Raw genomic sequence first — 27,780 nt, 5'->3', positions numbered from 1 at the left:
TAGTAAATATATACAGTTGTAATACATAGGTTTGATTTGATTTATATTATAAGCTACAGCCATTCTTCCTTGCCTAGAGGAACACAGTACATACACGTAAGTAAATAAAAAAAATACAAAAACAACCAAAAATATAGCTACTGTAGCTACAACACAATTACAAAACAGAACAAACAATGACACACACATACAATTAATAAAGTGGGCCAAAACACTGTTTAAAGTAAGTAATAAAAAGCACACAGTTTACACCACAGCACTCTTATATTATGCAGTACTAGTCAAAATAACATTAAAATGAAAATACACATGGGTCTAACCCATAACTAAGTAAAGTGTTTTGGAGCTTTCTTCTTGAACAAAGTAGGTGGCAGCGAATTAAACATTTTGAGATAACGTTTACCTCTATTGTGTTTTTTCAAGTTCTTTTGTTTGCAATCATCATTAATTGATAGTGGATTACTTGATTGGTATGGTGTAATTGATTGTATACCAATAGGAGAGTGTAGCAAATTATTGAATGATCCAGACTTCACTAGATGTTGTGTTTGCTGAAAGTCCTTACCAAAATTATCAATGGATGAATCAAGACTAAACCTTCTTCTCTGCTGCAATGGTGAGTTGATTTTAGGTGAATAGTCTTCTTTGTATTCCTGGTGATTGTGGTCTTGTGTGTCTGGGTTGTTTGGTTGGTATGAGTTCATCCCGATAGATTGAAGTGCTGTGTAGTAACAGCCATCAGGATTAGAATAATCTTCAGACAGTTTCCACTTATTGGAAACTTCTAACATTGAGCTTGACAGAGACAAAGATGAATTAAGCTGTGAAGGCTTGCAATAAATGCTTTCATAATCAGATTCTTGTAAACTATAAGTTACCAGGTGGAAAGGTGTCTTTGGTAGGAAGTCTTCAGGGTTGTTTTCTTTACAAAACTTCACATCGATGTTAGATGCTGCACTTGCAAATGTTTTATTTTCACCTTCTTGCAGGGCTTCCTCTACTATTGTACCAGCCATTGGTACATAATTTCCATTGGTAGGTATAGGTGGTAGTGATTGGTCTTCAAGGGTATGGAATGCACAAGAATATTGGGATGCTGTTAAAGCTCCAGACAAACTGTTGTCCTCTGACTCCAGTGGTTTTGTTTTTGAACTACTGCTGTAATAATGTATCTCATTGTCAGAGTAACTTTTCACTAAATTTGATTTCAGGAGTTCCTCACTTTTATCAGCTTGTGCATCAAATGTAACAGAGAGGTATACTCCTTCATAGTCATGAGCATCATTTGTCTTTTTCACTGCATGCAGTAAAACAGTGGGAGTAAGCACAATGAAAGTTTCACTGCATGTATAAAGTAAAAAATGAGAGTTCCTAATGTTATAGGAACTCTCATTTCTAGAGGTGTACCGATATGGGTTTTTGGCATGTACCGATATCCGATATTGGTGCCACCAAAAGAGGCCGATAACCGATAGTCGATCCGATATTTGCATTATAGTTAAAAGTGTACATTTACCTACCCTACAACAACATGTGCATGTATTCATTGCTATACTCTGTCTGTGGTGGTACACAGCTTGGGTTTCTATTGTGCAATCCAGACAATTAGGCACCCACAAACATTTTTATGTATACTCCCATGAAGCCTTATACGGATATTTCTGCATTCTAATGGTTTGTGAGAAAGCTGGTACTGTGACAGCAAGTTTCCTTGGTTATCCTGTGACCCTTCTTTTTATTACAAGGTAGCTACTCTATAACTGCTTCATTTATAAAGACTGTGTCTGTGATAAGCTTTCCAGCAACAGACAGTAGAATCGCGTGTATTTATATGGCTTCTCGTAGCGTAGCGCTTGTTTCAGAGTGAACAATAAGCCACTGGCACTAAAGAGCCACATGAATAATGTAGAAAACCAATGCACAATCCGTTTATGTACAAACTATTGCTACTGTATAAATATCGGTATCGATATCGGCCTCCTGCTGTTCTGTACCGATACCGATATTGGTAAAAATTGCCATATTGGTGGCCGATATTATAGCCGATCCGATTATCGGTACACCTCTACTCATTTGTTCTCAGCGCTATCGTACAGTATGATAGTAATTGTACAAGTACACAGAAAAATTTGAAATTTTCAACTAGAGTAGGGACCACAACACATTGATAAAGAGTACTGAAACAAGCTGGAGTAGTGCACGATATTAAATCACAGTAAAACAATAAGAAGTGTTATATCCCTACTGTACATTTCCATTATGGTATCTTGAACACAGTAGTGATGTAACACTTTTTATTGTTTTACTGTGATTTAACATCGTGCACTACTCCAGCTTGTTTCAGTACTTTTTATCGATGTGCTATGGTCCCTACCCTAGTTGAAAATTCCAAATTTTTCTGTGTACTTGTATTCAATATACAATACATATCAAGACACATGGTAGTGTGTCATGCAGCCAAAAAAGCCAGCACATCACATGACAACCAATGATAGGAAGAAAAAATGTGTGATTTTCATGCATACAGGCGTGTACGTATAGCTTTGTTGTCTCTTCTCTAAATACAAGATTTTATGCTGCAATGCCCTCCTCCTTCAGCAAGCATCCCACATACTACATTTGCACAAGATTGCAATATGCGTTCATGAAAATTAATGCAAGCCCTCAAAGGATGACTTAATTTCTTTATTTTTTGGGGGACTTAGATTCTTTTGCTGCATACTCAAAAACCCTTATGAAAAGCATTTGCATAGTTTGATCATCTTGAAATTTGACACATTAAAGATAATTCACATACTAGCAAATCTGATGGGATGTCCATGGAGCTATGGATGATTCTTTGTATTAAAAAGGTCAATATTTTGTCACATTTGCAGGGTAAATCACTAACTTGAAAATCAGTCTGTGCACAGAATCACGGTTCAAAAATTTTGTGAATTAAAACAAATAGCTACAGAGGTATAAGAAGAAAACCAAATTTGTGGGGTTGAAATACTCTAATAGAACAGTCAATGTGAATTTAAAAACAAATTGTGCTTTCAAACCAGGGACTTCCATACCCATTTCCCAAACCCTTTATCAGTAAACAGCTGATCAGCTCACTTAATTTCTACCTTATAAATAAAAATTCTAGCAAATTAGTAAAAGTTTATATAATTTCATAGATCTAGCTACCAATGAAGAATGAAACTTTATGTAGAAGTCCACAAAAATATGTGCACTCTGTTAACCATTTTAACATAGTCAAATAAAGTTTGCAATGCAATGCAAAGCCTACAAAAATGTGGGTAAAATGTTGTGAAATAAAAGGTTGTGACCAAGAAATGGCTGTATTTCACAACTTTTTTGCCTGGGCTTTAAAGGCCACACAGTTTGGCTGCTTTTGCATGGATATATTGATAGCAGTAACACTGTTTGGTGATAATTAAAATGCTGCAGTTAAAAGTATCTAATCAAAAACAGCCAAGCTGTAAAAAAAGGTGCAGCCCCCATAAAGGCCATGGTGAAAAAAGATGTGAAATCCAAGGTGGCGGCCAAGAAATGGTTGTGATGGTAGGTTAATGGTTACATTTTAATAACAACAATTCAGGTGAATTTGGTGCCAAGACCAAGCGGCACAAAATTCACCTGAATTGCCGTTATTAAAATGTAACCATTAACCTACCATCACAGCCATTTCTTGGCCGCCACCTTGGATTTCACATCTTTTTTCACCATGGCCTTTATGGGGGCCGCACCTTTTTTTACAGCTTGGCTGTTTTTGATTAGATATCACTTCTTTTTGTATTTGTATACTGCAAAGCCAGCCTATGGCTGGCTTTGGGGCTTTTTTAACCCATGTGTTTTTTTCTTTACCACAGGAAGAAGAAAAGAACTTAAAGAAGAATTTTAGTACTTCAATTATTTTTGATTTTATTAGTAATTGTACAAATTATAAACATATATTTATTACATGCTCATTATTCCCCACAGGATTTTTTTTGCAGTTGATCTCTCTACTGGGTGACTTGAAATGTAGCTGAACTATATACAGGATGGTTTCTTTGTAGCTGAACTCTCTGTAACAGGTGATTTGTTTGCAGCTAAACTCTCTACATGGTGGTGTCTTTATAGCCGAACTCTCTACATGATGGTTTATTTGTAGCTGAACTCTCTATAAGGTGACTTCGTCTAGCTGAACTCTCTACAGGGTGATTTTTTTGTAGCTGAACTCTCTGCAGGGTGATTTGTTTGCAGCTGAACTCTCTACATGATGGTTTCTTTGTAGCTGAACTCTCTACAAGGTGACTTCGTCCAGCTGATCTCTCTACGGGGTGATTTGTTTCTAGCTGAACTCTCTACAGGTGATTTGTTTGCAGCTAAACTCTCTACATGGTGGTTTCTTTGTAGCTGAACTCCCTACATGATGGTTTCTTTGTAGCTGAACTCTCTGCAGGGTGATTTGTTTGCAGCTGAACTCTCTACATGATGGTTTCTTTGTAGCTGAACTCTCTACAAGGTGACTTCGTCCAGTTGATCTCTCTACGGGGTGATTTGTTTCTAGCTGAACTCTCTACAGGTGAATTGTTTGCAGCTAAACTCTCTACATGGTGGTTTCTTTGTAGCTGAACTCTCTACAAGGTAACTTCTTCTCTACAGGGTGATTTGTTGTAGTTGAATTCTCTACTAGGTGGTTTGTATGAGGCTGAACTCTCTACATGGCGGTTTCTTTGTAGCTGAACTCTCTACAGAGTGATTTGTTTGCAGCTGAACTCTCTACATGATGGTTTCTTTGTAACTGAACACTCTACAAGGTGACTTTTTCTAGCACGATCTTTCTACAGGGTGAATTGTTGTAGCTGAACTATCTACAAGGTAACTTCTTCTAGCTGATCTCTATACAGGGTGATTTGTTTGTAGTTGAATTCTGTACAGGTGGTTTCTTTGTAGCTGAACTCTGTACATGATGGTTTCTTTGTAGCTAAACTCTTTACAAGGTAACTTCTTCTAGCTGAACTCTCTACGGGATAATTTCTTTGTAGCTGAACTCTCTATATGATTGTTTCTTTGTAAATGAACTCTCTACAAGGTGAATTCTTCTACCTGATCTCTCTACAGGGTGATTTGTTTGTAACTGAACTCTGTACAAGTGCGTTTTTGTGGGTGATCTCACTGCAGGTTGATTTGTTTGTAGCTGAACTCATTAAAGGGTGATTTTGCTTGTAGCAGAACTCCTTGCATTGTATCTAGTTTCTAGCTGATCTCTCTACAGGGTGATTTGTTTGTAGCTGATCTCTCTACAAGTTGATTTGTTTGTAGCTGATCTCTCTGCAGGTTGATTAATTTGCAGCCGATCTCTCTACAAGGTAATTTGTTTGTAGCTGAACTGTCTATAAAGTGATTTATTTGTAGCTGATCTCTCTGCAGGTTGATTTGTTTTAGCTGAACTCTCTACAGGGTGATTTACTTGACTCCTTACATTGTGACTAGTTTCTAGCTGATCTCTCTACAGGGTGATTTGTTTGTAGCTGATCTCTCTACAAGTTGATTTGTGTGTAGCTGATCTTTCTACAGGTTGATTTGTTTGTAGCCGATCTCTCTACAGGGTAATTTGTTTGTAGCTGAATTCTGTACAAGGTGCTTTTTTGTAGGTGATCTCACTGCAGGTTGATTTGTTTGTAGCTGAACTCACTAAAGGGTGATTTGCTTGTAGCTGAACTCCTTACATTGTGTCCAGTTTCTAGCTGATCTCTCTACAGAGTGATTTGTTTGTAGCTGAACTCTCTATAAGGTGATTTATTTGTAGCTGAACTCCTTACATTGTGTGTAGTTTCTAGCTGATCTCTCTACAGGGTGATTTGTTTGTAATTGATCTCTCTACAAGTTGATTTGTGTGTAGCTGATCTCTCTGCAGGTTGATTTGTTTGTAGCCGATCTCTCTATAGGGTAATTTGTTTGTAGCTGAACTCTCTATAAGGTGATTTGTTTGTAGTTGATCTCTCTGCAGGTTGATTTGTTTTAGCTGAACTCTCTACAGGCTGATTTGTTTGTAGCCGATCTCTCTACAGGGTAATTTGTTTGTAGCTGATCTCTCTACAGGGTGATTTTTTTGTAGCTGACCTCTCTTCAGGGTGATTTGTTTCTAGCTGATCTCTCTACAGGGTGATTTTTTGTAGCTGACCTCTCTTCAGGGTGATTTGTTTCTAGCTGATTGCTCTACAGGTTGATTTGTTTGTAGATAAACTCTCTACAGGGTAATATGTTTGTAGCTGAACTCCTTACATTGTGTGTAGTTTCTAGCTGATCTCTCTACAGGGTGATTTGTTTGTAGCTGATCTCTCTACAAGTTGATTTGTGTGTAGCCGATCTCTCTACAGGTAATCTGTTTGTAGCTGAACTCTCTATAAGGTGATTTGTTTGTAGCTGATCTCTCTGCAGGTTGATTTGTTTTCGCTGAACTCTCTACAGGGTGATTGTACAGGGTGATTGCTTGTAGCTGAACTCCTTACATTGTGTCTAGTTTCTAGCTGATGTCTCTACAGGGTGATTTTTTGTAGTTGAACTCTCTTCAGGGTGATTTGTTTCTAGCTGATCTCTCTACAGGTAGATTTGTGTTGATTTGTTCATTGCTGATCGCTCTAAAGGTAATTGATTTGTTGCAGTTGAACACCCTGCAAAGTGTTTTGTTTGTAGCTGATCACTCTAAAGGGTAATTTGTTTGTAGCTGAACTCTCTCCACAGTGACTTGTGTGTAGCAGAATTCTGTGTAACTGAATTCTCTAGAGAGTGACTTAATTGTAGCTGAATTCTCTACACAGTGCATGACTTGTTTATAGCTGAACTTTCTTCAGTGTGACTTGTAATGTTCTGAATCTCTATAGTGGTATATTTGCTTAACTCTCCACATGGTGACTGTCTTCTTGCTGAACTGTCTATAAGATTAACTGTTTGCAGCTGAACTCCCTACAGAATAACTTGTGATGCAATAAAATTCTATAATGGAGTAAATAAATTAGCCGAATGCTCTATTAGGGTGACTGTTCTATTAGAGTATCTCGATCTCGCATTTGCTACACGGAGTTGGCTTTCGAATCATAACTCAGTGGTTTGTAACCCGATTCTTCTGTACTACTGCAAGGACTTTCTATGAAGAGTATTCCAGCTATACACCGATTTTCAGCTCATTGCTCTAAGCGGTTTGCCTAGTAGGCGTGAAAACTAATACTTTTCTTATTCATAAAAATCGATCGCGTAATTGTGACACAGGTTGGGTTTTGTGTCATATCTTCGTGGTCTTTATCTCGATTCCTTTCAAACCACCAAAAGGCACTCCTACGATGGTTACTCCATCTACATAGCAATTTTAAACTCATTCCATGAAGCGGTTTACCCTGTAGGCGTGACAATAAATCGATCTTGTTGTACGCGAATAATCGGTCATAACTCCTGAACCATTCATCGGAATTGTACCAAATTGGATGCTAGGATTCGCCTTTGGACTCCCTTTCTGTGTGTAAAATTTCAAGGCGATCGGAGTACGCGTTTGCTTGTTATAACAATTTTTGCAAGTGTGCGAAAAGACGAAGAAGAAAAAAAAAACGAAGAAAAAAAAAACGAAACGTTGGCAGCTCGTATCTCGGAAATGGCTAGAGCGATTTCCTTCAAATTTGGAATGTAGACTCCCTTGGCTGGCGGGCAACTGTGTAGCAAATTTGGTTCCAATCAGATAAGTGATCACCGAGATACAAAGGTGTGAAAATGACGTTTTCGTTCTTCCTGTCAATATACTCACGGTGTGGCGCGCCGGCTTCTTGGGCCGCACGACACACTACCGTGTGTCTTGATACCTACAACTTACAAGACGATTTCAGTACAAACAGTTCATCTGGAGTTACATATGAAGCGGTTAAGGCACTTTCTAGTGATTGTGGGCTCCTTGGAGGAACTGATATCTTCTTATCTCCTGCATCATGCATGCCAAAATGAAAGTCTAAAATTTCACACTCAGTCATCCTTCACCTGTTTTAGTGGTGGTGGTGGTAGAGTAAAATTCCTTGGGTGATCCATAATCTTGTGATTCATGGTAACCATGGTACTGTTGGGCCATGATTACTTCAGGTGCACCAATTCCTCCATCAGGTGGTGGTACTGACTCTAGATTTCTACTCACTGAGCTGACACTGTTGTAAATGCCACTGAGTAAGGCTATAAAGCACAGAATTACAGTAATGAAATGCAAATAGCTAGCCATGTGCATGGTTGCCTTGCAACAAAGTATAGTATTCTCCAAGTGCTAATTTCAGACATTGCCTCAATAATTATCCCTTTATTCATGTTGGGAAAACCTAGACTCTCTAATTAGGTGGGGCACAGAGTAACTACCAAAGGTAGGGGATCTGAGGATATGTAGCATAAATCTCAAGTAGTCAAATTTGATAGCCCAATTATGTATCAAAAGTGCATACAAATGAACTAGTTTTACATAGAGCTAGGTTGCCGCACTTCTTAGAATATCATGACTGCTCTATTAAAGTATTGAATTGTTTTTACTATCTCAATCTCAGGCACTAGAGTTCTTCCAAAACCTACTAAGCCAACAATTATATGTAATTCAGCAATTAGTTTTGTAAACATATTCATGACTAGTTTATCCATGGCTTATAAAAGTAAAAACTTTGAACATTGAGCTTGTGGATTAGTTTTCTGCCATCAAAGCTTTCTTTATAATCCTGTCATTACAGCTACCAGTAACATAAACACCTTTTGTTATTTGTATACAGTAGGTTATCCATGATCAAAATTCACAAGGCCTAATATAAATGAACTTGCAAAGCATACCTGTAGTTTTCTAGGTGAGTCTCCCAAATGGAACATATAATTACATATTAGTTGTGACATGGCCACATGGGCACTTGCGATTTGCCTGATATAACATTATGCACTCAATTTCAGGCCTGCAGTTCTTGTGTTTGTATGTATAATTATATCAGGCAAATCACCTGTACCCATGTTACAACTATTACATAACTTAACTTACTACGATAATTTTTAGTGAGGAAATTCATATCAATATCCTTTGGGATAGTTGCCACCATGGCTAGTTGGCCACAGTAGATTGACTGACATTTTTCAGCTAATTCCACAAAAGCAAGTGCTTGTTCCTTTAATGCTGTCCTCACATAAGTCACCTAAGGAATGTACAATGCATTCTATATTTTGTCACTTCAATGCATGAACAATGACTTCAGTACGTTTTGGAGTAACATTTAGCTAACTACAGTGAAACCTCAGTTAACCAAACTACGGAAATGACTGCTCTATTAGAGTAGTGACTGTTCTATTAGAATAGTTGAAAATACTGATAATTTTTAAAAATTTATCTTTATGTTATTTATATACAATTCAGAATTTTCAAACTTATGGATCACCCCTCATCCCAAGGGGTTTGGATAACTGAGGTTTCACTGTATGTGCAAAGCTACGGCAAACATACTATCGTAAATCAGTGGCAGGTCTAAAGAAAAATTTCTGTGATTTCAGTTGAAACCTCTTTAGCTCAGTGGCAGTCTAGCCAGCTCTGTTATTGCTATATTGACAATATGTTATAGAAAAACCTATATTCAGCAGTATTATATGCATGTAATTGACATCCATTATAGCTATTAAACCCTTGTCAACATTTTACTTTTCACCTCACAACTCTCAAGATGTATCTACTTTATTAGAGTAGTCAAGTACTGTAACTATTCTAGTATTATATTTCACTTTCATTCTGGTTTTGGCATATCTTGTTGCTTAAGTTTATGGCACATATATAATTTCACAATGCCAATTGCAATCAAAATATTTAAATAATTCAATATATCAAGTGAGTTAACAATACAATACTTCAGTTCCTAGTTTAACGCACAATTCACAGTAGAATGACTCTATTCACAGTTGGCAAGGCACATAGCTACTAGTCTACTACATAACTATGGCATACCTTTTCTATCTCCAGTTTATTAAGAGTTGATACCAGACTTCTCTGCATAATATCGTAGTGTGATGTTAACTATAAAAAAATTTGATGACAAGGAAACTTAGCCAATAATGTCATACTAAACTGTTTCTAGTTCACGTTCTAGTGCTGTGATGTAGGATGAGTCTCCTTTTGATTTTTTACTGCTATTTTGCAACTGTACATAGAACAGTAGCACATTGTAAACTTGGTTAATATAGTTGTACACCTGTCATATAGCAGATTGTCTATACAGTACTAGTGGAACCTGATTATTGGGACACTTGAAAATGAGGATTGAGGATAATTTGGACATTTAGTAAGGTCCCAGAGTATCTTTTAGCCAAGAAAAACTGACCTGAAAAATCAGGACACTTTGGTCAGTCTCAAGGTGTCCTTAATACACAGGTATCACTGTATACCTATAATGTACAGGAGTTCCATACTGACCTGTTTTCTAGTTTTTTCTAATCTTGAATGCAAAATTTTGACATCTGTCTTGTACTCTTCCACTTGCTTCTCTCTTTCAAACATTGTCTCAAGTTGATGCAGATAGTTCAAATACTACAACATAATGAACATATGTTATAGTCAGTTGTAATATCTTAATTATTAACATGAGTCTGAAATGAAACTGGAGGAAAGTGTTATGAATTTAAATTCAAAAACTGATATAAAATATACTGGGATCCTGGCCCAGATGATGTAAATAGTGTATTGGAAGCACATTGAGCATGCATGCGCTCTCAGAAAATTTTAACTTTCTGCACAATAATTATTCTATTAGCAAGCTGACTGTTATAATACAGTGGTTCAATCTTTTTACATCATACATGTATTTGACACTGATATCATATCAACATCTTAATGGACTGCATCGTATAGCTACATACTGTCAGTCCCTGTAAACTCTTTGATGTATGGCTTTACTAGCATATTAATGCACATTGATTAATGAAACTATATAATTGTATAGGCGCACCAAGTCAACTGTTAAGTTGTAATTATAAGGCAATACAAGTTATTGAATATTGACAAGTGTCAGTGTTTCACAGAAGAAACTTTGTGATGGCCAATAAAATTATTTTACTATGTCAAAGCTCTCCTGTAAGGTCTCTGATACTATTAAAGCGTCATAATGAAATCAACATTAAGTACGTATATGGCTATAATTATCTTCTACCAGCAGAAGAGTTATACATATTATCAAGAGTAGATAATGGTTTACTCTTGATATTATTTGAAATACTGACAATATAAAGCATTTGCTTGTATTTGAAGGTTGGTTGCATGTCTATACATGCATAATAAATCACTCTTTCAAAATTATGTGCATTCAAAGTAATGGTACCTCGACTTTACTGTTGTTTAATATGAACTTAAATTAATACTCTGTACCTGATCATTAAACTCATCAATGGTTTTCTTCCACATCCAGTTCAACTCTGCCACTCTACCAAATATGTGACCAAGTAGATTGTTCTCCTCCTGTTTGCTCCAGTTTAAAAGACTGGCTGTTGCTGCAAATAATAAGTCCATAACTCTTATATATGTTTGCTTAGAGATCATAGAAATAAAACTGAAACAAGGGAGGTCGCTTTTACCTGCAGATCTACTAATTTCTATGTGCTGCTTCAATCTATAGCCATGGGAATTAAATGTTCACTGGTATATCTGCACTTTCTGCAGGTGTAGGCAATCTCCCTTGTTTTATTTTTTATTCTCTATATTTCCTAATCAAAAACTATTTTTCCTTTTACCTATTTATTTATTTATTTTTGGAACATAACAATGACCAGTGAACCACTCGTGTTAATTCTCTGTTTTCTTTCCTCAATTCATGTATATTGCATTTGGGTGTGGTCCATTTCCATTATTATAACACTGGCAGCTTTTCAAGCTATACTGACACCCTTAGAAGATTGTTCCTGTACAGTATGAAAGAAACACTGGAAAATAATGGAACAACTTAGTGCTGACAGTAAACATATGTGGGTGGTGGATGGGAAGGAGAGAGTTTATTTGGAGTGGCCATACCGAAAGAATTGTGCTAGACATAAAGTTAATTTGCATCTGAATGCACACCCAACCACATCAATTACTGAAAAAAGCGTCCATTATGCAGTTTATATATATATATATATATATATATCAGTGGTGGATTGTGGGGGGAGCAGGGGGCATGTGTCCCCCTCCCCTTCCTTCATCCCTTTAAAATAAATTTCATACAAGATCGAGAGCAGTCACTCTAATAAAGCAGTCACAGTATTCATGAGGCAGTGTAGCTTAACTTACGAAGTTATGAATAAGGATTTTATATACTTTATAGTAAATACATTTGGTAAAGGGCAGTCATTATTGCTGTGACCTTTTTTTTTTTTTTTTTTTTTGCTCTTCAACTCCAAACTCTGGATCCACCCCTGTGTATATATATATATATATATCCACACAAAAACAGCCAAGCTGTGAAAAAATGGTGCGGCCTTAAAAAAGCCTGGGTGAAAAAAGTTGTGAAATCAAAGGTGGCGGCCAAGAAATGGCTGCAATGATGTTAATGCTAATAAATTTTAACAATGCACACAGCCATTATTAAAATTTTTAGCATTAACATCATTGCAGCCATTTCTTGGCCGCCACCTTTGATTTCACAACTTTTTTCACTCAGGCTGTTTAAGGCCGCACCATCTTTTCACAGCTTGGCTGTTTTTGTGTGGATTTCACTTCTTTACAAGGTCCCAAAACCAGCCTATGGCTGACTTTGAGGTTTGTTTTCACTCACATTTCTTCTTTTCTATGTAGACACAATGAAGACAGACTTATAAATGTATTTCATTGCATGATTTAATTCAATATTTGATAATATTATGGTAATACTCTAATAGAGTGCACATTTTTTTGAGGACTTCTAATAGATAGAACATATATATAGAATGTTCTAGAACAATCTAGTACTTCTATTGGTAGATCTATGAAATTACAAATGTTTGATTATAAGCAGATTTCAACTAGATATTTCATTTATAAAGCAGAAATAAGTGAGATGATTACCCAAGGTAGCAGTGGTTCAGTGGTTAAGGGTGCAGGTGTTAGGTCTGGAGGTCCCTAGTTCGAACCCTGGGAGGTTCTTTTTTCGACATTTTTTGCACACCTTTTTTACCCCGTGGTGACTGCTCTATTAGAGTATCTCGATCCCGCGATTTTACACTTGCTTAGTTTTTGCTTTATAACTTTGTCGCTGTAACTCTATTGCTATTCAAACTATCAAAAGGCACTGCTACGATGATCAGCCCATCTACACACCAATTTTCAAGTTATTTCTATACTTGGTTTACCCTGTAGCCGTGACAGAAGTTTGATCTATTTTTACGTGAATAAACGTCCATAACTCCTTGAATATTACTCAGATTTACAACACACTTGGTACGTGAATCCATCGTTACACCTTCTTCATTTGTGCGAAAGATCGAGGCAATCGAGTTACACGTTTACATTTTATAGCAATTTTTGCAAAGTGTGCGAAAATAAATCGAAGCCCCCGTACGGCATATGAAGAAGAAAAAAAAACGAAGAAATTAAAACGAAATTTTGGACGCCCATATCTCACAAATGGCTGTTGCGAATTTAATCAAATTTACTGTGTGGCGTACCCTACCTCAGTGGGGGACAGCTATAATGCAAAAATAGTGTGCTTTGGAGAAGGGGCCATGGAGCTATGCATGCGTGAAAAAGCTGTATTCTTTCTTCCTGTAAATATGTGGTCGCCGGCTTTCTTGGCCGCACGACACACTACCGTGTGTCTTGATATATATATCTAATCCAAAACAGCCAAGCTGTAAAATAATAGTGCGGCCCTGAGAAAGGCTATGGTGAAAAAAGATGTGAAATCCAAGATGGCGGCCAAGAAATGGCTGTGATGGTAGGTTAATGTTAAAAAGTTTAATAGCAACAATTCAGTGAATTTGGTGCCGCTTGGTTGAATTGTCGTTATTAAAATTTTTACCATTAACCTACCATCACAGCCATTTCTTGGCCGCCACCTTGGATTTCACATCTTTTTTCACCATAGCCTTTCTCAGGGCCGCACTCTTTTTTTACAGCTTGGCTGTTTTGGATTAGATTTCACTTCTTTTTGTATTTGTATTACCCCAAAGCTGGCCTATGGCTGGCTTTAGGGCTTTTTAACCTGTCATTTTTTTCTTTACTACAGGAAGAAGAAAAGATGAAGCAGGGTGATTTCTTTGTAGCTGACCTCTCTGCAAGGCGATCCTTCTAGCTGATCTCTTTACCGGATGGCTTGTTTGTAGCTGAACTCTCTACAGGGTGATTTGTTTGTAGCTGAACTCTCTACAAGGTAACTTCTTCTAGCTGATCTTTCTACAGGGTGATTTGTTTGTAGCTGAATTCTCTACAGGGCGATTTGTTTGCAGCTAAACTGCTGAACTCTCTACAATGTAACTTCTTCTAGCTGAACTCTCTATGGGTGGCTTGTTTCTAGCTGATCTCTCTACAGGGTGACTTGTTTCAAGCTGAACTCTCTACAGGGTGATTTGTTTGTAGCTGAACTCTCTACAAGGTAACTTCTTCTAAGACTAGCTGATCTTTCTACAGGGTGATTTGTTTGTAGCTGAATTCTCTACAGGGCGATTTGTTTGCAGCTGAACTCTCTACATGGTAGTTTCTTTGTAGCTGAACTCTTTACAGTGTAACGTTTTCTAGCTGAACTCTTTACAGTGTAACGTTTTCTAGCTGAACTCTCTACAGGTGGCTTGTTTCTAGTTGACCTCTCTACAGGGTGACTTGTTTCTAGCTGAACTCTCTACAGGATGATTTGTTTGTAGCTGAACTTTCTACAAGGTAACTTCTTCTAGCTGATCTTTCTACAGGGTAATTTGTTTGTAGCTGAATTCTCTACAGGGCGATTTATTTGCAGCTGAACTCTCTACATGGCAGTTTCTTTGTAGCTGAACTCTCTACAATGTAACTTTTTCTAGCTGAACTCTCTACAGGATGACTTGTTTCTAGCTGATCTCTCTACAGGGTGACTTGTTTGTAGCTGAACTCTCTACATGCAGGGTGATTTGTTTGTAGCTGAACTCTCTACAAGGTAACTTCTTCTAGCTGATCTTTCTACAGGGTGATTTGTTTGTAGCTGAATTCTCTACAGGTGATTTGTTTGCAGCTGATCTCTTTTACATGGTGGTTTCTTTGTAGCTGAACTCTCTACAAAGTGACTTCTTCTAGCTGATCTATCTACAGGATGATTTGTTTCTAACTGAACTCTCTACAGTGTGTTCTGTTCATAGCGGAACTTTCTACTGGCTGATTTGTTTGCAGCTAAACTCTTTGCATGATTGTTTCTTTGTAACTGAACTCTCTACAAGGTGACTTCTTCTAGCTGATCTCTCTACAGGACGACTTTTTTCTAACTGAACTCTCTACAGTGTGATCTGTTCATAACGGAACTTTCTACTGGGTGATTTGTTTGCAGCTAAACTCTTTGCATGATTGTTTCTTTGTAACTGAACTCTCTACAAGGTAACTTCTTCTAGCTGATCTCTCTACAGGGCAATTTGTTTGTAGCTGAATTCTCTACAGGGTGATTTATTTGAGCTGAACTCTCTACATGATGGCTTCTTTGTAGCTGAACTCTCTATTAGGTACCTTCTTCTAGCTGATCTGAGTCATCTGACTACAGGGTGACTTGTTTGTAGCTGAATTCCCTACAGAATAACTTACAATGTAATATAACTGAGTAAATTATAAATGCAGCTGAATGCTTTATTAGGGTGACTGTTCTATTAAAGTATCTCGATATCGCATTTGCTGCATGTAGTTGCCTTTCGAATGCTGGGGGTGGTAGGCAAGGGCAGTCCATCCAGCCCGGGAAAAAAAAAAAGTTGCCTTTCGAATCATAACTCAGTGATTTGTACTCCGATTCTTCTGTACTACTGCAAGGACTTTCTATGATGATTATTCCAGCTACATATTGATTTTCAGCTCGTTGCTCTAAGCGGTTTGCCTGGTAGATACGAAAACTAATAGTAGGCATTCCAGCCCAATTTTTAAATTTTGGAAAAATGGGCTTTTTATATGCTCAATAGATAGAGTATTGATTGCTGATCTCAGAAATATATAGTTTGTTGGGCTGGAATTAGCTACTTTGGCATGCATAGTGCTTAAAAACTGAAAAAAGGTACATTTTTTCTCCGGGGCTCCCCATACATTTAAAGGGAAAAATGGCACAATTAAATCAGGAAGCCATCTAGCAATCTGGACTATCTTGAAACTGCAGTTGCTTCTAGCTGCAAGTTTGTACATGTAATGAGAGTTACTTCAGATTGTATCAGATCTCAGCGATCTTTGTATGCTTTGTGGTGAGCAAATATGTTTCACCTACTGCACACTTCTTCAATACAATGGTGCATGCCTATAGGCAAGAGGCTATGTCAAGTAAGCAAAAACATCAAGTTAACAACTTATAAAGGTAAACAACTAAAGTGGAGGTGTCACAATGATGCAACAGTACCTAAGGTGGAGTTGCGGTTTTAATTATGGCATTGTTATGCCGACTTTGAAGTGGTTTATACTTTTGAGATGACGACACAGCCATCAGAAAATTGCTCTGGAGCTGAAAATCGCTAACCAGAGCGAAGTAACTACGCACTTTAAAGTAAGCACCAGTGACTACCTTCCACCCGACAGTACGTTTTTTAAAGTTTTAAAGTATTCTACATACATTACAAGGCTTGAAAAGATTACAAAACAACACAAAACTTACTTATATGTAACGCGCACGATAAAACTAAGATTGTCATGATGATCAGCGTGTGGACAAACCCCACAGCGATTTTCATCCTCATTGGAGCTCGGACGACGGAGCAATCCCAAGTTAAACACGAGTTGTTATTTTGTGCCAGGGTTCTATTGGGGAATATACGGAGAATTTTTTTATTTAAAAATCTCGGATACTGGAATGCCTACTAATAGTTTTTTATTCATAAAAATCGATCGCGTAATTTTGAGACAGGTTGGGTTTCGTGTCATATCTCCATGGTCTTTATCCCGATTCCTTCCAAACCACCAAAAGGCACTCCTACGATGGTTGCTCCATCTACATATCAATTTTTAACTGATTCCTCCAAGGGGTTTACCCTGTAGGCGTGACAGACCTTCGACCTTATTTTATGCAAATAATCGGTCATAACTCCGTGAATGTTCATCGGATTCCTACCAAAGTTGGTACGGAGATCCGCCTTAATGAGCCCTTTAAGTGTGCCAAATTTCAGCCCAATCCGAGCACGAATTCGTGTTTTATGGCGAATTTTGCGAAGTGTGCGAAATGAAGATGAAGAAGAAGAAATTAAAACGAAAGTTTGTTCGCTCGTATCTCGGACATGGCTGGAGCGATTTTCTTCAACTTTAGTATGTAGACTCCCCGAACTGGGCGGCACGTCTCCAGCAAATTTGGTTCCAATCGGATAAGGGATCACAGAGCTATATAGGTGTGCAAACTGCGTTTTCTTTCTTCCTGTTAATATACTCACGGTGTGGCGCGCCGACTTCTTGGGCCGCACGACACACTACCGTGTGTCTTGATATATATATCTAATCAAAAACAGCCAAGCTGTAAAAAAAGGTGCGGCCCCCAAAAAGGCCATGGTGATAAAAGATGTGAAATCCAAGATGGCGGCCAAGAAATGGCTGTAATGGTAGGTTAATGGTTACATTTTAATAACAACAATTCAGGTGAATTTGGTGCCAAGACCAAGCGGCACAAAATTCACCTGAATTGTCGTTATTAAAATGTAACCATTAACCTACCATCACAGCCATTTCTTGGCCGCCACCTTGGATTTCACACCTTTTTTCACCATGGCCTTTTTGGGGGCTGCACCTTTTTTACAGCTTGGCTGTTTTTGATTAGATATCACTTCTTTTTGTATGCAAAGCCGGCCTATGGCTGGCTTTGGGGCTTTTTTAACCCATGTGTTTTTTTCTTTACTACAGGAAGAAGAAAAGAACTTAAAGAAGATATATAATACTTCAATTATTTTTGATTTTATTAGTCATTATACAAATTATATACATATATTTATTACATGCCCATTATTCCCCACAGGATATTTTTTTGCAGCTGATCTCTCTACTGGGTGATTTGAAATGTAGCTGAACTATATACAGGATGGTTTCTTTGTAGCTGAACTCTCTACAAGGTGACCTCTTCTAGCTGGTCTCTCTACAGGGTGATTTGTTTCTAGCTGAACTCTCTACAGGTAATTTATTTGAAGCTAAACTCTCTACATGGTGGTTTCGTTGTAGCTGAACTCTCTACATGATGGTTTCTTTGTAGCTGAACTCTCTGTAAGGTGATTTCGTCTAGCTGAACTCTCTACAGGGTGATTTTTTTGTAGCTGAACTCTCTACAGGCTGATTTGTTTGCAGCTGAATTCTCTACAGGCTGATTTGTTTGCAGCTGAACTCTCTACATGATGGTTTCTTTGTAGCTGAATTTTCTACAAGGTAACTTCTTCTCTACAGGGTGATTTGTTGTAGTTGAATTCTCTACAAGGTGAGGCTGAACTCTCTACATGGCGGTTTTTTTGTAGCTGAACTCTCTACAAAGTGATTTGTTTGCAGCTGAACTCTCTACATGATGGTTTCTTTGTAACTGAACACTCTACAAGGTGACTTCTTCTAGCACGATCTTTCCACAGGGTGAATTGTTTGTAGCTGAACTATCTACAAGGTAACTTCTTCTAGCTGATCTCTCTACAGGGTGATTTGTTTGTAACCGAACTCTCTACATGATGGTTTCTTTGTAGCTGAACTCTCTACAAGGTAACTTCTTCTCTACAGGGTGATTTGTTGTAGTTGAATTCTCTACAAGGTGGTTTGTTTCTAGCTGATCTCTCTACAGGGTAATTTGTTTGTAGCTGAACTCTCTATAAGGTGATTTGTTTGCAGCTGAACTCTCTACATTGTGGTTTCTTTGTTGCTGAACTCTCTACAGGGTGTTTTGCTTGTATCTGAACTCTCTACCGGGTGATTTGTTTCTAGCTTATCTCTCTACAGGTTGATTTGTGTGTAACTGATCTCTCTGCAAGCTGATTTGTTTCTAGCTGATCTCTCTACAAGTTGATTTGTTTGTTGCTGATCGCTCTAAAAGTTGATTTGTTTGTAGCTGAACTCTCTGCAAAGTGTTTTGTTTCTAGCTGACCTCTCTTCAGGGTGATTTGTTTCTAGCTGATCTCTCCACAGGGTGATTTTTTTTGTAGCTGACCTCTCTTCAGGGTGATTGGTTTCTAGCTGATCTCTCCACAGCGTGTTTTGCTTGTAGCTGAACTCTCTACAGGGTGATTTGTTTCTAGCTTATCTCTCTACAGGTTGATTTGTGTGTAACTGATCTCTTTATAAGCTGATTTGTTTGTAGCTGATCTCTCTGCAGGTTGATTTGTTTGTAGCTGATCTCTCTACAAGTTGATTTATTTGTTGCTGATCGCTCTAAAAGTTGATTTGTTTGCAGCTGATCTTTCTACAGGGTGATTTGTTTGTAGCTGACCTCTCTTCAGGGTGATTTGTTTCTAGCTGATCTCTCTACAGGGTGATTTTTTGTAGCTGACCTCTCTTCAGGGTGATTTGTTTCTAGCTGATTGCTCTACAGGTTGATTTGTTTGTAGATGAACTCTCTACAGGGTAATTTGCTTGTAGCTGAACTCCTTACATTGTGTCTAGTTTCTAGCTGATCTCTCTACAGGGTGATTTGTTTGTAGCTGATCTCTCTACAAGTTGAATTGTGTGTAGCTGATCTCTCTGCAGGTTGATTTGTTTGTAGCTGATCTCTCTACAAGGTAATTTGTTAGTAGCTGAACTGTCTATAAGGTGATTTGTTTGTAGCTGATCTCTCTACAGGGTGATTTGTTTGTAGCTGATCTCTCTGCAGATTGATTTGTTTTAGCTGAACTCTCTACAGGGTGATTTGTTTCTAGCATATCTCTCTACAGGTTGATTTGTGTGTAACTGATCTCTCTACAAGTTGAATTGTGTGTAGCTGATCTCTCTGCAGGTTGATTTGTTTGTAGCTGATCTCTCTACAAGGTAATTTGTTAGTAGCTGAACTGTCTATAAGGTGATTTGTTTGTAGCTGATCTCTCTGCAGGTTGATTTATTTTAGCTGAACTCTCTACAGGGTGATTGCTTGTAGCTGAACTCCTTACATTGTGTCTAGTTTCTAGTTGATGTCTCTACAGGGTGATTTTTTGTAGCTGAACTCTCTACAGGGTGATTTGTTTCTAGCTTATCTCTCTACAGGTAGATTTGTGTTGATTTGTTCATTGCTGATCGCTCTAAAGGTTGATTTGTTGCAGCTGAACACTCTGCAAAGTGTTTTGTTTGTAGCTGATCTCTCTTAAGGGTAATTTGTTTGTAGCTGAACTCTCTCCACAGTGACTTGTGTGTAGCTGAATTCTGTGTAGCTGAATTCTCTAGAGAGTGACTTAATTGTAGCTGAATTCTCTACAGGGTGCATGACTTGTTTATAGCTGAACTTTCTTCAGTGTGACTTGTAATGTTCTGAATCTCTATAGTGATATATTTGCTTAACTCTCCACTTGGTGACTTGCTTCTTGCTGAACTGTCTATAAGATTAACTGTTTGCAGCTGAACTCCCTACAGAATAACTTGTGATGCAATAAAATTCTATAATGGAGTAAATAAATTAGCCGAATGCTCTATTAGGGTGACTGTTCTATTAGAGTATCTCGATCTCGCATTTGCTACACGGAGTTGGCTTTCGAATCATAACTCAGTGGTTTGTAATCTGATTCTTCTGTACTACTGCAAGGACTTTCTATTAAGATTATTCCAGCTATACACCGATTTTCAGCTCATTGCTCTAAGCGGTTTGCCTAGTAGGCGTGAAAACTAATACTTTTCTTATCCATAAAAATCGATCGTGCAATTGTGACACAGGTTGGGTTTTGTGTCATATCTCCATGGTCTTTATCTCGATTCCTTTCAAACCACCAAAAGGCACTCCTACGATGGTTACTCCATCTACATAGCAATTTTCAACTCATTCCATGAAGCGGTTTACCCTGTAGGCGTGACAACAAATCGATCTTGTTTTACGCGAATAATCGGTCATAACTAGTGAACCATTCATCGGATTTGTATCAAATTTGATGCTAGGATTCGCCATTGGTCTCCCTTTCTGTGTGCCAAATTTCACGATCGGAGTACGCGTTTGCTTGTTATAGAAATGTTTGCAAGTGTGCGAAAAGACGAAGTAAAAAAAAACGAAGAAGAAAAAAAAAGAAACTTTGGCAGCTCGTATCTCGGAAATGGCTAGAGCGATTTCCTTCAAATTTGGAATGTAGTCTCCCCTTGCTGGCGGGCAACTGTGTAGCAAATTTGGTTCCAATCAGATAAGTGATCACCGAGATACAAAGGTGTGAAAATGACGTTTTCGTTCTTCCTGTCAATATACTCACGGGTGTGGCGCGCCGGCTTCTTGGGCCGCACGACATACTACCTTGTGTCTTGATACAGTGTTGGGAGTAACGCGTTACGTAATATTATTACTTTTGTGGTAACAAAGTAATATAACGAAATACGCTATAAAAACAGGTAATATAACTCAAGTTACTTTACTTACAAATGTAACGCGTTACCTAAGTAATATAGTTACTGTAACGAGTCTAATATTACGTAATATTATTACTACAAGTAACGAAGTTACTAATCTCGTTAGTTATCCTCTGAGTAACGCCTAGCCACAATGAAGTAACGAGGCCTACTGAATGAACAGCTTCTTACTTATAACCAAGATTTGCATATTGTCCAACAACGCAATCATGTCACGTGATAAGGTGGTAGTTTCACACGTGGCAGCTTAAGGCTGTGGACACAAAGTAATATAATATGTAATATTATTACAGTTACTTTATTTTATGGGTAATATGTAACTGTAACTAAATAGTTCAGTTGCAAGTAATATGTAATATGTAACTAGTTACTTTTACGAAGTAACTTGCCCAACACTGATTATATATAATATCATATATATATATATATATATATATATATATGTTCAGCCTGTTACACAGCATTACAAATGAAGAACAGTGACGTCTTTGCAATCAATCCAGTCATTATGGAAAATTTGGATGATATAAACTTTATAGTCAGCAGGGAAGCCATTATGTGTTACCACAAACCACAAATATACACCTTGCAATCTCATTGAAAGGAAATGGGACACAAGAAAGACAAAGGTATGTCCATGATGCTTGCATTGTATGTTCTGCATACAGTATGCCAAAAGGCACCTGTCAAGGTGAAGTGACATCTAACATTGAAAATTCAAGCCCATATCCCTAGTTTTTATTGAGTTATGCTAGTCTGAAGGCATCATTTAGTTAGTTAGTCAGTCATGCAGTCAGTTAACAGAAAATTCCACTGAACAAAAAAAACTTTGTAACAACCTATTGGAAGCATTTTGGGTAACAATGAAGGCACTTTTAGGCTTGATTATACCTGACCAATACTGCCAAGGCATATTGTGAGACTGGTCTCTAGTCAATACATGCTTATTTTTGCGAGAAAGTACAAACCTCATAATATACAGCACTACTACACTGTGTGATACAAATGAGTACATTTGTATTTATACTACAGTATTGTAATTGGTAAGTTTAAAAGAGAAACATTTCAGTATGATAAACTGACATTTTTAATCATTATAAATACTGTAAAAAGCTCAACGACCACATGTATGCCATCAATGATCAATTTATTAATGGGAGGACTCAACATTATGCATACAACCAATAAATAATGCACCGATTAATCGGTTAAAAAAATATTTAAAATCAGTTAATTGGCCAAATTTTAGCAATATCAGTATCGGTACTGAATTAGTAGCAAATTATTTAGCCAATTAATTTTACTGAACCTGATGCTACTGTTTTAATAAAATAAGACAAAAATATAGTTTAAAATTGTAATTTTATACAAAGAAATTTTGGTAAACATAAACATCACATCAGTTATTGGCCATTATATAAATTTCACTATCAACAATATAGTTGGTTAATATAATTGGCACAATCTCTTATCGGTGCAATATATAGTTAAATGTAAAAGGTATAACCTGATTTCAATCTGCTGAAACTGATATACTGTACATGCAGTATACAATAATTGTAGACTACTTTACTGATATCAGAACTCAAATGTCTGAGTTAATTCGGCAGTTTTATACAGATTTATAGAGTATGTGCACTGGCCATTGAAAGGCTCCTTTGATGTCAATGCCTATAGTATTACTCACCTTTGCCTGTGGCAGTAGCAAACTTGTTAGCTGACTTGATTACATTTTCCTCTGCTTGTATTGCTTTCCAGAGAGCAGTATTACCCCCACCACTCCATGACCTCATCCTGTGTTTGACCTGCTTCGCAAAGGTCCTGCTCTTTCCCAAATGGTGATTCATTGTAATTGTGCTATAAAATGGCACTATTGAGAATTTAATACTGTAACATTAACGTCTCTCTATAGCATATATGATCACACGAGGCATGCCACATATCTATATATAATTCTGCATGGGGGATGGTGGAGCAGGCCAAAAAGTGAGGGGCCAACTTATAAGTAGTAAAAATTTAGTCTTTTGTGACAGAAAGTTTGTGTGAGGGTGGCAAATAAACCATCTGGTCACTGTTGTACACATTCTGTGACCTCTGCCGGAAAGTTGGCAGAGCCAATCAGATTGCTTCATGCACTCTATGATGAAACAAACACTAACTATTAATCTTATTAGTGTAACAATAAAGAGTTAGCTAAATCTAGTTACAGACAGTTTTACAAAACTTTAATTCCATAGAGTTAGGCTCTTTCTCTTTGTTCCCCTAGTACTGAAAGTAAGGAGTAAACGATGGCCATGGTTTGCTATGGATTTGTGAAACAGCAGAATTATCAAGGAAGACTTTCAACAATCTTGATAGAAAGAATCATTAAAAATGAAAGCAATGTGAGCATTAAATATATGTGTGATAACTTTGATCACATGCAACCACAAAAACTGGCTCAAAAAATGAAACCAGCATGCAGAGGTGGTACATCTAATTATGTGATACTACTCTGAAAAAATTGGTGAAGAGTAAAATTGATTGAACATAGTTATGCAGTATAATAAGCAGTAGAAACAGGAGGCCAGGGAAGCCTCGTACCAAAAGATCAAAATACACTAATAAAGCAGTCAACTACTCTAATAGAACAGTCATGGGTTAGTGCATAATTAGATGTATCACCTCTGCATGCTGGTTTCATTTTTTGAGCCAGTTTTTGTGGTTGCATGTGACCAAAGTTATCACACATATATTTAATGCTCACATTGCTGTTTCCTTTTCATTTTTAATGATTCTTTCAATCAAAATTCTTGAAAGTCTTCCTTGATAATTCTGCTGTTTCACAAATCCATAGCAAACCATGGCCATCGTTTACTCCTTCCTTAATTTACTAGCGGTTTTAAGAGTTCAGTACTAGGGGAACAAGAGCCTAACTCTATGGCTTTAAAGTTTTGTAAAACTGTCTGTAACTAGATTTAACCCTTTATTGTTACACTAAATTAGTGTTTGTTTCATCATAGAGTGCATGAAACAATCTGATTGGCTCTGCCAACATTCCGGCAGAGGTCACAGAATGTGTACAACAGTGACCAGATGGTTTGTTTGCCACCCTCACACAAACTGTCTGTCACAAAAGACTAAATTCTTACCACTTATAAGTTGGCCCCTCACTTTTTGGCCTGCTCCACCATCCCCCATGCAGCATATATCCTACTCTGAAAAAATAGGTGAAAAGTAAAATTAATTGAACATAGTTATACAGTATAATAAGCAGTGACACAAAGAATGGATGGCCAGAAGCAACTCCAAGTACTATGAGCTGTATGCGACTACGGAAGTCAATAGCTACCAGTGACCGGTGTATCCTACTGCTTTCTGGTGCTATTCAAAGCCTCAGCATGCATTGACGTTCACAGGACATTAGAAGAGCCACTTCTGTGGGGGCTGAGTTTTCAACTTTTCTTTCATCAAAATTTACTGTACCTAAACCACACCAACATCACAGTTTCCCATCAATATTTTTGTGATTTGTTAGGAATGAGACCATTATGCACCCATTGCCCCACCATCCCCCTCAAGATTTGACACAGGAAATGTCAACTGAATGCCCCACATGCAGTAGGGCAAATCTCAGTGGCGGATCTAGAAATTTTCAGAGGGGGTTTCAGGTTCCACTCAACTTCAGCCTAGTTGTAAGTTTAAGACCAAAAAAAAGGTTACTAGCTACCTGCTGTTGAATACCGTAATGATGATTTCAAAGGCAAAGGTATGAAGTTTCACCAATAGAAAAGGTCCTAATATAATACACTATGTATATATAACTCGTGGTGATTTTATCACCCACACGACAAGTTATAAAAAATAAATTAGGGGTGCACGCTATTTTTAGAGGTGTTTCAGCTGAAACCATTGCAACCCCCTGTATCCACCACTGAATCTAGAGTGTTAAATCCCCACCATAAGCCCCAGTTGCAACAATGGTTTAGAAGGTACATATAGCAACAAAATGTACTTGAGCGCTTAGTGAATGTCAAATTCCCTATGGTTGGGCAATAATCTCAACGATTTTGTGTCCCATAAAGTCCCACCTGTGTATCAAAAGTACATGCTTTGATCTACGATTTCTTGTGAACATTTAAAGTTGATGAAGAGTGAATTTTTAAACTTTCCCTTCAGTCACATTTCCCATGGGAAACATATTTTCACCATATTTTATGACCCTATCTAACAGTGATGTGACAGTGACTACACAATAGGGACACCAAAGGTAGTGAAAAGAGACTAGAGTGATTCTCAATTTCCTGTTGTATGATAGGTATTATGAGTTAAGAGCCTTAAGAATATTATTATTGCTATTATTATGTACCTGCATGTTTAGATAATAGACACTCCATATCTGTGGCACTTGTGATTGTGAACTAGAAGGGTGGCTCCTGGAATTTTGATGATAAGTCTGTTGCATGTACACTTAACTCTAGGGGGTCTGGGGTATGCTCCCCCCAGGAAACTTTTGAAAATAATTTCGAGTATTCTGAGGTCGAATCTGGTAGCAATTTTTCACCAAAAAATCAAAGTTTGCATTTAAAAAATATGTTAGAAATTGCTATATGCTTGCTTGTACTGGCATAGTATCAGGAGCAGTCTAAGAATTAATAAGAGGTGGAGATACGTAAAGTTTGAAGCATACAGTATAACACACATAGATGCCACGAAAATGTTCAGGTCTTAGGAACTCTGAGATATGGTTTTACACTGTTGGTAGCTCTCGGGTGGCTACAATTATAAGTATATAAAAAATTATAGTTGACTGCTCTATTAGAGTTGAGGTCAATGCAAAATTGCTTGCATATACTTGACCTGTTTCAGGAATCCTCCTGGATCCGCCCCTGCAGACTACCTTTTGTTTCGTGTTCTGTTCTTAAACGATGTGTCAAGTTGTTTGCTGAGTCCGACACGATACTGCTAATACTTTAACGCCGGTTTTCTTTTCCGGCATTTTCCCGGTACCCTACGTTTCTATCGGGTTTTCAACGAAGTTAGCTAGCTACTAACTAGGTGAGTAAACTTTCGATGCCTTAGGCTTAGAGTGTAAGCCCTATTATTATTATTATCAGCACTGTGAATTTGTGTGAAAACTTCAAAGAAATGAAGACAGATAACTATGAAGTGGCACTACATGCAAACGTGTACAGTACATGAACTTACCTACACTGCCGGTATAGCTGCAGAAGTAGCTACTTCAGTGAAGATATCCCAAATGCTACTAGTAGCTATGATTGGTGATTTTGGACAGTGATTAAATGTGACACCTTGCTTATTCTGCGGCTACCCAGCCATTCATTCACTTTTAAAGAGGAGAAGTTATGATCGCATGTCACTGCAACTAACTTGTTACATCATAAACTAAATTGATGATGACACCCGTGATCACATGACAAAACAGTAATAAGGTAAGTAATTTGTGGTACTGCTACTCTACTCTACAGTTTAACCATGCATATACGTACTAGCTGGAAGCATCTGACCATGTACGATATGTTTCATTGTCACATTTCCTTGGACTTTTTCAGCTACATACCTTACATTTTCTAGTTCTTCTACAAGATCCTCTTTACTGTACAAGCGTTCTACTCATATGTTTTGTTAATGGTATTTATTTCTGGAATTTTATTCCTAATAGTCTACTCTCTGCATGCATGTATGTGACATCTATGTATTGTATAAGATTTAAGTAATAAGACGGTATTATAATTATAAGATTTAACTTGTTTTGTATTCACTGCATGATGTGCATGTGTCATGCAGTAGTTGATTGTTTTGTTTCAGTGTTTCTTGTACTTTTGTAGGTGATACCCCTATAGGCTTTTGCCTTTAGTAATACTCACCTTACATGTACATGCAGTCAAGTTGAAAGACTCTATAAGGGTTGGTTGATAGTTGATCACTAGAACAGCTTATATAACTGCCACAATGCCTTTGTTTATTAATGTTCGTTCAAACATGATTGTATATATATAAGTGTTGAATCACCTGAGATTTGCATGGGTGTGTATAACTGCAAATCCAGCAAACTGCTGTGGAAATTTTCATATTGAACTATGGACATTTTTTGTATTGGCTGGTGTTAGAGAAACCATGATAGTAGTCGCACATGTTTGTATACATTCTGTGACACA

The 27,780-nt window shown here is 37.5% G+C and overlaps 1 protein-coding gene across 1 annotated transcript; it reads right to left on the bottom strand.

The window, feature by feature from the left end:
• Positions 1-26,991, bottom strand: LOC136240921 (uncharacterized). The gene is made up of 10 exons (XM_066031986.1): positions 26,810-26,991; positions 23,310-23,492; positions 11,378-11,499; positions 10,430-10,543; positions 10,086-10,157; positions 9,965-10,033; positions 9,017-9,167; positions 7,999-8,184; positions 7,838-7,942; positions 1-1,297 (listed from the first exon to the last, which is right to left on the bottom strand). The coding sequence occupies exons 2-10, from the start codon at positions 23,467-23,469 to the stop codon at positions 327-329; spliced, it is 1,950 nt and encodes a 649-aa protein (XP_065888058.1). The 5' UTR covers positions 23,470-23,492; positions 26,810-26,991; the 3' UTR covers positions 1-326.
• Positions 26,992-27,780: the final 789 nt, after the last annotated feature.

The sequence above is a fragment of the Dysidea avara genome, chromosome 12 (assembly GCF_963678975.1).
Source record: "Dysidea avara chromosome 12, odDysAvar1.4, whole genome shotgun sequence".
NCBI lineage: Eukaryota > Metazoa > Porifera > Demospongiae > Dictyoceratida > Dysideidae > Dysidea > Dysidea avara.
The sequence above is the reverse complement of the archived record's forward strand: the minus strand, read 5'-3'. Positions and strand labels throughout refer to the sequence as shown.

Bases quoted from the DNA above. Each gene is read 5' to 3' on its own strand.
- LOC136240921 (XM_066031986.1), bottom strand. From the start codon at position 23,469: ATGAATCACCATTTGGGAAAGAGCAGGACCTTTGCGAAGCAGGTCAAA. The intron at 11,500-23,309 runs GTGAGTAATACT...TATTATTTGCAG, and splicing joins TGCTACTGCCACAGGCAAAG to CAACAGCCAGTCTTTTAAAC. The intron at 1,298-7,837 runs GTAAGTTGTAGG...TACTGCATGCAG, and splicing joins GTTTGTACTGAAATCGTCTT to TGAAAAAGACAAATGATGCT.